General features: G+C 39.0%; 1 protein-coding gene across 1 annotated transcript in view; it reads right to left on the reverse strand.

The window, feature by feature from the left end:
• Positions 1-12,140, reverse strand: part of LOC126334649 (E3 ubiquitin-protein ligase Su(dx)) — a 114,003-nt gene that overhangs the window by 34,998 nt on the left and 66,865 nt on the right. The window contains exon 7 of the mRNA XM_049997094.1: positions 9,827-10,091. Within this exon, the coding sequence (XP_049853051.1) occupies positions 9,827-10,091 (265 nt within the window). The remainder of the gene's footprint in view (positions 1-9,826; positions 10,092-12,140) is intronic.

A 12,140-nucleotide genomic window follows, 5' to 3' on the forward strand; every position in this document is an offset into this window, starting at 1 on the left:
AAAAATGAACAAAAGAATATTTGAAACATGTATTCATTCTGTTGTATTTCAATCCATCACCTTGATATTTACAATGAGACTGAAAGTCAATCAATTACTGCAATGTTCTATCTAAAGAAGTGTTTATTATGAAGGGTTAATGTACTTTACTTTAACAACATCTCTCACATAAATCTGAGATGTGTTTTATTTATCTACACAATTGGATATTTTGCTGAATTCCTGACTTCCAGCATTTACTTCCAAGTTTGAAAACAAAATTAGAGTTTTATCTACAGTCAATAATATGGTGAACTATACTCTGATTCACGAACAATGGCAGTCTGCACAAGTCAAGGCACAGGTGGGGGTTGCCATGATCCCATTGAAAGTGATAGTTGCAGTGCTCGAAGAAGGGAAAGTGTCTCCTGCAAATTGCACCACTCTCTTGTTGACCGTCATCGTCAGCCACGACAACTCACAACTAATGGAATAAAGTTCACTAAATAACTCACTACAATCATGTTTAATGCTCACGTTCACTACAACATTCACAAATGAGTGCTCAGAAAACTACCGAATGCCCACTGGTTATCAGAGAATATGTGATGTCAGGTGTGCTGAACAAACCTAACTTTTACAGCTGCTATTTTCAAGAGAAAGGCCTAACTTCTACACAAGATGATGGAGATAGGGATAAACAATTCTTAAACTGGGTCTTGAACAAGACGCTTTGCAACAAAAGTGACAGCCACAAAAGCACTTATATAACAATGTTACTTCAGAGAATGCTGCTGCAAAGGCTGGTAAGGTGTTCTTGTAGTATCAGATCATTATCTCATACAAATTATAGCGACGTAATCTTCAATCAAATGGCCCATATCTTTACTCAATGTCTTAAGCCATTTCTAGTCAACCCTCTAATCCATCTCACTAGCATCACATCACCTGAATTTAGGGTGAGAAGTTACTTCAGAGGAAAGAAAAGACAAACCTAAAGCATTTGCAAAGATTTTGTTTGTACTATAGCTTCTAAGCAAGGGCAACAAGTTGATTTCTGAAACTGAGAGCCAAAATTCAGTGACCATTTCTTCCACTAAATAATGAATAAGCTACCTACAGGTCACAACTGGGTTTTATTTATATGCATAAACCCGAATCTGTTCCGGACTTTGGTCTTAAAATATGTGATGAATATACAGTAATGGTAAATGTTTCCTCAAGAAATAACCATACACTCCTGTGAAGAACTACAGAGTGCTCAACACCTGCTGAAGTATATAAAAATGTGCCAAGTAGTGTCTGCTGCTAACAAATGACAAGACTATTAAGGCTGTCAAACAGTGGATGGAAAATATTTAATATAACAATGAAAGAGAAATGCATAAATATTCTGCACTGACCTGACTGTCTCATTATAAACATTCAAGAAGATGCACCACAACTGCAATCTTTGCATTGAATACTGCCTTGAAACCCTCAAGGAAGAATTCAAAAAACGTGCCACACAACTATGCAGGAACCCGAGTCACTCGACAATCCTTTCATCCTTACTCTGGGAAACTATGATCACAACCATAGGTGGAAGCATAAGCGGCCAAAGACACTACTAGCTAAGGAATAACCACCTATGGCAACTGGATATGACAGCTCCTATTAAAGCCGACCAACATGTTTCAGCAGGGAGACTGACAAGCTCACACGCTGGTGCACGAACAAATCGCCAACATTACCCTATATTGTGAATGTGATATACGACCTATTGGACACAAAACCACAATGAACCCAACTGCTACAGGTATGCTGATGCTGATTGAGAAACCAAGACCGGCACCCAGTAGCAGCCTCTGAGTAACAGCACCGCACAATGTCAAAGATATCGACCTGCATGATACCCATTACTAACAAAGCCCACTCTTGCATGACCTGTCGCAGGAATCAAGTAAACCACTACTGCTCTTACAATTCGACCCAACCATCACAAAAGTTTTTTTTCCCCTTGGCTCTTGCCTTGGCCATTTTCTCCCTTCTGCCCTTCAAACTGCTCCCTCTGCTCAACTTTCTACCCAATCTATCTCCAGATGAGAGCGCATTAATGGTTAACCTTAACCAGATGTGTGCGAACATTGCAGTACCCACATCCTGCAAGACCTCACTCTAGTGAAAATTAACCCTTATGCAGAGATGGCAGTACACCTTTTGTGTTGGCCATCATGCCGATGTTGGTGTGGAGTGGCTCCATCTCTGTGCAAAAAAATTCCTCTTCTCTCGAATTCTATTCAGTACCAACTCACTAATTATGTGATCTATCCATCTAATTTTCAGCATTCTTCTGTAGCACTACATTTCAAAAGCTTCTACTCTCTTCTTGTCTAAACTGTTCATTGCCCACATTTCACATCCATACATGGCTTCATTCCACACAAATACTTTCAGGAAAGACTTCCTGACACTTAAATCTATACTTCATGTTAACAAATTTCTCTTCTTCAGAAACGCTTGCCTTCCCATTGCCAGTCTACATTTTATATCCTCTCTACTTTGACCATCCTCAGTTACTTTGCTCCCCAAATAGGAAGACTCGTCTACTACTTTAAATGTCTCATTTCCTCATCTAATTCCCTCAGCATCATCTTATTTGATTTGAGTACATTCCATTACCCTCGTTTTGCTTTTGTTGATGTTCATCTTATATCCTCCTTTCAAGACACTGTCCATTCAGTTCAACTGCTCTTCCACATCCTTTGCTGTTTCTGACAGAATTAGAATGTTATAGGCAAACTGCAAAGTTTTTACTTCTTCTCCATGGATTTTATTTCCTACTCCAAATGATTTTTTTTGTGTTTCCTTTACTGCTTGCTCAATACACAAATTGAATAACATCGGGGATAGGCTACAATCCTGTCTCACTCCTTTCACAACCACTGCTTTATTTTCATGCCTCTCAACTCTTACTAATGCCATGTGCTTTCTGTACAAATTCCTTTCGCTCCCTGTATTTGGCCCCTGCCACCTTCAGAATTTGAAAGTATTCCAGCCAACATTGTCAAACACTTTCTCTAAGTCTACAAATGCTAGAAACTTAGATCTGTTTTCTTTAACCTAGCTTCTAGGGTAAGTAAGGGGGTCAGTACTTCCTCGCATGTTCTAACAGTTCCACAGAATCCAAACTGATCTACCACCAGGTCAGCTACTACCAGTTTTTCCATTTATCTGTAAAGAATTTGTGTTAGTATTTTGCAACCATGACTTATTAAACTGATAGTTTGGCAATTATCACACCTGTCAGCACTTGCTTTCTTTGAAATTGGAATTATTATATTCTTCTTGAAGTCTGAGGGTATTTTGTCTGTCTCATACATCCTGCCCACCAGATGGAAGAGCTTGGTCATGTCTGCGTCTCCCACAGCTATCAGTAGTTCTAACAGAATGCTGTCTACTGCTGGGGACTTCTTTCTACTTAGAGGTCTTTCAGTGCTGTATCCAATTATTCTTGCAGTACCATATCTCCCATTTCATCTGCATCTACATCCTATTCCATTTTCATAAGATTGCCATCAAGTAAATCGCCTTTTTATAGGTCCTCTATATACTCCTTCCACCTTTCTGCTTTCCCTTCTTTGAATACGACAGGTTTCCCATCGGAGCTCTTGATAATCATACATGTCGTTCTCTTTTCACCAAAGGTCTCTTTAATTTTCCTATAGGCAGGTAAAAAGACGAGGGCTAGTAGAAACCCATGGGTAACAGAAGAGATATTGAATTTAATTGATGAAAGGAGAAAATATAAACATGCAGTAAATAAAGTAAGCAAACGGAATACAAACATCTCAAAAATGAGATCAACAGGAAGGCAAAATGGCTAAGCAGTGATGGCTAGAGGACAAATGTAAGGATGCAGAGGTATACATCACAGAAGGTAAGATAGATACTGCCTACAAGAAAATTAAAGAGACCTTTGGAGAAAAGAGAACCACTTGTATGAATATCAAGAACTCAGATGAAAACCAGTTCTAAGTGAAAAAGGGGAAGCAGAAAGGTGGAAGGAGTATGTAGAGGATCTATACAAAGGCAATGTACTGGGTAGCAATATTATGTAACTGGAAGAGGGCGTAGATGAAGATGAAATGGGAGATATGATACTACATGATGAGTTTGACAGAGCACTGAAAGACCTGAGTTGAAATAATACCCCAGGAGTAGACAACATTCCATTGGAACTACTGACAACCTTGGGAGAGCCAGCCCTGACAGAACTCTACCATCTGGTGAACAAGATGTATGAGACAGTTGCAATACCCTCACACTTTAAGAAGAATATAGTAATTCCAACCCCAAAGAAAGCAGGTGTTGACAGGTGAAAAATTACCGAACTATCACCTTAATAAATCATGGCTGCAAAATACTAACATGAAGTTTTTACAGACGAATGGAAAAACTGGCTGTAGCTAACCCTGGGGAAGATCAGTTTGAAGTCCATAGAAATGTTGGAACACACGAGGCAATACTGACCCTAAGAATTATCTTAAAAAATAGATTAAGAAAAGGCAAACCTATGTTTCTAGCATTTGTAGACTTAGAGAAAGCTTTTGAGAATGTTGACAGGAATACTCCCTTTCAAATTTTGAAGGTGGCAGAGGTAAAATACAGGGAGCGAAAGGCTATTTATAATTTGTACAGAAACCACAAGGCAATAATAAGAGTCAAGTGGGATGAAAAGGAAACAGTGGTTGGGAATGTAGTGAGACAGGGTTGTAGTCTATCCCCGATGTTATTCAATTTGTATATTGAGTAAGCAGTAAAGGAAACAAAAGAAAAATTTTAAGTAGGAAATAAAATCCATGGAGAAGAATATCAAAATTTGAAGTTTGCCAATGACATTGTAATTCTAGAAGAGACAGCAAAGGACCTGGAAGAGCAGTTTAACAGAATGGACATTGTCTGAAAAGGAGGGTATAAGATGAACTTCAACACAGCCAAACGAGGATAATGGAATGTAGTCAAATTAAATCAGGTGATGCTCAGGGAATTAGATTAGGAAATGAGACACTTTAAAGGAGTAAAGGAGTTTTGCTATTGCGGGGGGGGGGGGGGGGGGGGGGGGGCAAAATAACTGATGATGGTCGAAGTAGAAAGGATATAAAATGTAGACTGACAATGGCAAGGAAATCATTTCTGAAGAAGGGAAATTTGTTAACACTGAGTATAGATTTAAGTGTGAGGAAGCCTTTTCTGAAAGTACTTGCATGGAGTGTAGCCATGCATGGAAGTGAAACATTGACTATAATTAGTTTAGACAAGAAGAGAATAGAGGCTTTGGTGAAATGTGGTGCCACAGAAGAATGCTGAAGACTGAATGGGTAGAGCACAGAACTAATGAGGAGGTACTGAATAGAATTGGGGAGAGGAAGAATTTGTGGCACAACTTGACTAGAAGAAGGGATAGGATGGTAGGACATGTTCCAAGGTATCAAGGGATCACCAATTTAGTATTTGAGGGCAGCATGGAGGGTAAAAATTGTAGAGGGAGACCAAGAGATGACAAAACTTGCACAGGATAGGGTAGCATGGAGAGCTGAATCAAACCAGTCTCTGGACTAAAGACAACAACAACAACAACAACAGGCAGTATATACCTTACTCCACGATATATGCTTCTACATCCATACATTTGTCCTCTAGCCATCACTGCTTGGCCATTTTGCACACCCTGTCGATTTTAATTTTGAAATGTTTGTATTTCTTTTCGCCTGCTTCATTTATAGCATTGTTTATATTTTCTCTTTTCAGCAATTAAATTCAATAGCTCCTCTGTTACCCAAGAATTTCTACTAGCCCTCGTCTTCTTACCTACTGGATGATCTGCTGCCTTCACTATTTCATCTCTCAAAGCTACCCATTCTTCTTCTACTGTATTTCTTTCCTGCATTCTTTTCTATAGTTCCTTAATGCTCTACCTGTAACTCTCTACAATGTCTGGTTCTTTCAGTTTTCCAGGTCCCACCCTGCTCCTTAAATTCTTACCTTTTTGCAGTTTCTTCAGTTTTAATCTACAGTTCATAATCAATTAACTGTGCTCAGAGTCCACATGTGCCCCTTGAAATGTCTTACAATTTAAAATCTGGACCAAAATCTCTGTCTTACCATTTTATAATCTGAAATCACCCAGTGTCTCCAGGCTTCTTCCATGTATACAACTTTCTTTTATGATTCTTGAACCAAGTGTCAGCTATGATTACCAGCCGGCTTTCTCTTTTATTCCTTACCTACTATTTGAGAAGCAGTTGCTGTGCTAAATCCTATGGTATCACCAAGTGCAATTGGTGTGCTTCCTAGAGTGTAAAATCATTAGGTTAAAAGTAGTTGGTTCATTGGCAATGCAGCAGTATTCCTGACATGGAAATTTAATGCAAAGTCTTAGATTTATTAAGAATTCATTACCATTTTAAACAAACCTTATAGAAGAACCGAAAAGAACTATTAAAATCATAATAACCTAGAACATGAATTTAACTTCATGTCTTATGCTGAATCTGATCACACAAGACCAAAGATAAAGTAAACTGTTTGTTTTGTTAGGTGGAACCACTTACAGAATTCTTGATTTTCTATAGTTCAATGCTTTTATCCTGGCAGCTCACACATGCCCGCCCAGACGCGCGAGATTGCTGCGACGCGCGAGATTGCTGCGTTGCCAGTTGCAAAACGACACACGCGCCATGAGAAGCAGTGCCGTAGTATAGTATAGTATAGTATGCAAACTTACGTTTAGGGGGGAGCGCGCAGTTTATCAAGTAAAGCCACCACGGGTGCATTAACCCTTTTACTGCTACAAAGACATACTCCCCGCATTCTGCACTGTGCGCGATTTTGTCATCACTGCACTACTCGCCTGTGCTGACACATGGAGTTCAGACTGCTTTGACACTTATTCGATTTCACAAAAACTATTTGGCCCAAAAATTTGATTTTTACACATCTTCTTGACTGATAACTTCCCCCCGTGAATGACTTAATTTTGTTTTGATGTTCAACGCAGTTACTGTGCAGCATTAAATGTAGTAAACCACCGCACAAAATTTTGAAGAGTTTTCAGAGGTTAAAGTCCATAGTGTATACTTTCCGTATGGTCGAATTTAGTTGCCACAATGTTGAGAATAAAATGTGGACAAGATAACTAAATTTCATATAAAATTTGTTGTATAACAATATCTCATTAATATAAGTACCAGATAACTGTCATATGTAATACTGAGAAATATTCCGTCTTTTGCGACTGTAATAAAAGTTTTATTTATACCAGAGTCATTTCGATTTTTTCTAAGAAGTTCTGACTAAAACAAAGTTGGCGAAGTACACAAAACTGAATTGCGGACGTAATAAAACATAGAAAAAACTAAAATATATTGTCAGTGAGGCACAGTGTGCAAAAAAATTTGTGTTTGTCACAATGGACAGCAAATACTTGCCAAAACATAGATCAGTCGACGAAAACATTGAATATGATGATGTTGCCAAAGCAGCAAAGCAAAGAATTGTGTCCTACAATCAAGTAGCTCAGCAACTTACTGTCACAAAAGAATATACATCAATATGAATAGTAAAAAATATACAAACAAAACAGATAACATGAATATTGTGTGTGTTTGTGTCTTTTCATTGTTTTTAATTGCTGTAAAAAGAAATATTGGAGGACAAAATTAGAAAAACCGAAAACTTATGATTATAATGAAGAGACAAACCACTAGAAATTTCAAAAAATTACATTCAAACAAATAAAATTCATGAAGTAAGAGACTTTGATATTTTTTTAAATAAAGAAAATATAAGGCACCAATCAAGGTTTGAACTCATATCCTTTCACCTGGCAGCCTACCGCCTTAACCACTACGCTAATGCAACTAGTCATTCAAGAGAGCTCCTGGAGCACTGTAACATAGCACGCAAAATACCGACAAACACTGTTGGAATGACTATGAATTACTCACATTTTGTCGAAGTACAATAGGAAATAAACAATTACCACTGTTCTTTATTGTGAAAAAGTTCGTGATAATGATACAAACACCTTTCTTTGCTATCGCCTGAATTAGGAGGCTTATTGCTTGTTTGGTTTAATTAATTAATGGAATATGAAGCAATTGGTATAAGGAATGCTTTTTCCAAACTTTCTATAAAAGAAAGTCTGCTATCAAGACATTGCTTTTGTTCATTTACTTTATTTTTGACTGAACATTTCTAAAATTGAAGACACTCGTCCGTGCTCTGCACTGCAGTAGAGCTCTAGAAACGTTGTCCTCTGTTCATTGGCTGAGTGTGTTTTGTGACGTCAGATACGCAGAATGAACCTAAACGCGGCTGCTGTCATAAACGACGCGCACTTTAAATCTTCATAACAGTTTTTCTGATTTTCACTACTTTAGTCTCTTTGTATGTATCTCAATTTGACCATCACTGGTATCTTCAGAGTCACTTTTAATTAACTACATGTAAATCCTTTTTTTCTATTTGCTATGTAATCTTAAAATATGCCTCTGATAAAAATATACTGGACGAAATTGCTGTGGTAAAGATAATTGCTGATTATCAAATAGTTTATGGACTGACATCTCTTAACTAGACATTGCAAGATCCAACTGTCAGTAAGTCCCTGTAGAAGGTAGAAGTTCCCATGAACAGTTCACGGGACATGGTGACAATGTGCCTAAAAGATATTCCTGTACGGAGTCTCACCCCCCCCCCCCCCCCTCCATCAACCCATCTGATATATTACTACTCGCCACCAGTTTCAATGGCAACTGAGCCAATCCACAACTGTACAGGCTTATTCATGAATACCTTCATGGTTTCAGAAGGTGACTGCATGAAAACTACAAGACATGAAGGAAATAGACATAAGTGTACAGAGGATGTCCTCAGTATTTAACTCACATTATAGTTGCTTAATGTGGGTAATATTTGTGAAGAGACAGACATCAAGAATGGCTGAAAAGCATGTGCATCTAGACAACTAAAAGCACTGCTGCTTCTAAGATGCCAGCCCACTTTGTGAATCTGTTCACTGGGTTGCAGGCACCAACTAATTCAATATGACAATATGTGACAGATTGTATGTCTAAATTTTGTGGTGCATTTGCATCCCAGTTAATGAACACTGCAACTATGCCAAATCACATTATTGTTCAAAACTTTGAGAGGTGGTCTATCTACTGATATATATGTAATTTTTCTGCACGTCTTGCAGTTTCCAAAAATCGTCTGAAGCACCATAGATACTTATGAAGAACCCTATACATCATCTTTGAGGCATTCATACTAGCCAGGGTCCCAAGAATGGATAAATATAAATTTCACTCTTGTTTCAGTCTTCTCTGATTTACCTAGGCAATTACCAGTGGAAATATTTCAATGACTTTTAAACTAATTTTATCACACACACACACACACACACACACACACACACACACACACACACACACATACACGTTTGATTTGTGATGGTGTGATGGAACACCATATCTGTATAAAAAACAGCATTACAATAACATTTTAAGATGTTGAAATTTAACCCAGACCCCGTCCCCCTCCAGATGGTCACAGCACCAAAATATTTATTTATTTATTTATTATTTTACAAATCTGTCCAACAATGTAGTAGTTAGTTTGTGTGTGTGTGAGTGTGAGTGTGAGTGTGTGGGGGGGGTGGGGGGGCACGCGCACGCGCGTGCACACACGCAAGTGTGCATGCATGATGTGGTGGTAGTGGTACACACAGTTTTTCAGGTAATTTCCATACTTACTTCGAATTTTCATGTCTCAATATATTATTCATTCAATTACACTGTACCTGGGGATAAAGAAAGCGCTGATTGCCTTGCTGCACAACATGTGCGCGCTCTCCTTGCCAATGCTGAAAATGCTGCAGCCTCTCTGAGTTCGGTCGCTGCCAGGTTGTGGTGCGTGTATTGTGATCTACATAGTATATACGACCTCGAGGATCTCTTCGGATTTCCCAACCTGGGGGTAAAGGCTGCGGACGCTCCCAAGAAGTGCTGCGTGTGTTGTGATCAACGTAGTAACGCCGACCGTACACATCGTACCTCATTTCCCACCTGCAAAAAATTTAAATTCTGCACTAAGAATGCAAAACACTTACGAATCACATCATACACAAACACAAACACTAAAGTTCTCAGCAAAGAGAGTACAAAGTTTTAATATAGAACTGCCACTACGACAACATACTTTTCTTAACTGCATCACCTTTAAGGCTACATAAATTAAATTAGGCACTAGGTATCAGACAACTTCTTGTCTCGCGACTGTCAGCACATATACTCTAATGTGATCTTCCATCTCTTTTTAGTAATCTTCAGTTCTGCAGCTTGACTACACCCAACATTCTTTATACCCTTATGCTGCTGTTGCTTTTGTTGTTGAGGTGTTTTCAGGCCAAAGACTGGTTTTATACAGCTCTCCATGTTAATTTTATTCTGTCCAAGCTGCTTCATCTCAGTGTAATTGTTGCAACCTACATACACTTGATGCTGCTCACTGTACTCAAGCCTTTATCTCCCTCTACAATTTCTACCCACCACACTTCCCTCCATTAGTAAACTGACGAGTCCTTCATACCCCACGATGCTTGATGTCAATCACTCCCTTCTTTCAGTCACGTTGTGCAGTTGATTAATTGTTTCCCAATATGGTTCAACACCACCTCCTTATTTATACATCAACCCATCTATATGCAGGATCCTCCTGAAGCACCAAATTTCTAAACCCTCTATGCTCTTCTCGCCTGTACAGTTTATCGACAATGTCTCAGTCACTTACAATGCTACATTTCAGGTTAATACCTATAGAATAGACTTATTAACACTTAATTCTATATTAAATGTTCTTTACCAGAAATGCTCTTCTTGCTGTAGCCATTCTGCATTTTAGATTGTCTCTACTTCTGCCATAATTTGTTATTTTGCTGCCCAAATAACAAAACTCGTCTACTCCCTTTACGTTTTTCATTTCATAATTTAATTTGATTAATTCCATCCCCATTGTTTTATTTTTTGTTGATTTCTGTCTTGTTAGTGCTTTTCAAGATAGTATCTATTCAATTCAACTGCTCTTCCTTCTCCTTAGCTGACGGACAGAATTATAATGTCACTGGCAAAAGCAAAGCGTAGAGTTTTTATGTTTTCTCACTGAACTCTACTTCCCTTTAAAAATTTCTCCATGGTTTTCACCACAGGTCGCTCAATGTACATATTCAATAACATTAGGAATAGGCTAGAATCCTGTCCCACAGTCTTCTCAGCTACTGTTCCCTTTCATGATCTTTGTGGCTTCTATTTGCAGTATGGTTTCCATACAAGTTGCACGTGTATGTCTTGCATAAAACTATACACTAACCAGCCAGAACATTATGACTACTAACCTACTATTGATATAAGCCCAGACAATAACACCATCACATGGTGAGGAATGACTGCTAGTTAGAGTCATGCAAAGTGCATGTTGCATCACTGAGTGCGTTGTCTGCGTGTAAAATTGGGTTGGTTGGTTGGTTTGGGGAAGGAGACCAGACAGCGTGGTCATTGGTCTCATCGGAGTAGGGAAGGATGGGAAAGGAAGTCGGCCGTGCCCTTTCAGAGGAACCATCCTGGCATTTGCCTGGGGTGATTTAGGGAAATCACGGAAAACCTAAATCAGGATGGCCGGATGCGGGATTGAACCGTCATCCTCCCGAATGCGAGTCCAGTGTCTAACCACTGCGCCATCTCGCTCGGTTTGTAAAATTGGGAAGATGTGCAATATATGTGAGTTTGACTGAGACAAGATTGTGATGGCCCGGAGGTTCAGCATAAGCATTTCAGAAATTGAACGATTTGTCAGATGGTTGAGGAGTACTATGGTAAGTGTCTTCAACAAGTGGCAAAACCAAGGTGAAACCACATCCAGGAATTGTGGGACTGGGCGGCCAGCGCTCATTACAACATTACAAATGTCAGACATCATAGACTGGTCAGACTGGTAAAACACAGGAGGAGGCAAACTGTGGCAGAATTAACATCAGACTCAAATGCTGGGGAGAGAGTACAAGTGTGTCTGAACACAAAGTGCACCAAACACTTCTAATGATGGACCTCTGCACCCAGCGA

Source organism: Schistocerca gregaria, chromosome 2 (assembly GCF_023897955.1).
Source record: "Schistocerca gregaria isolate iqSchGreg1 chromosome 2, iqSchGreg1.2, whole genome shotgun sequence".
Classification (NCBI taxonomy): domain Eukaryota; kingdom Metazoa; phylum Arthropoda; class Insecta; order Orthoptera; family Acrididae; genus Schistocerca; species Schistocerca gregaria.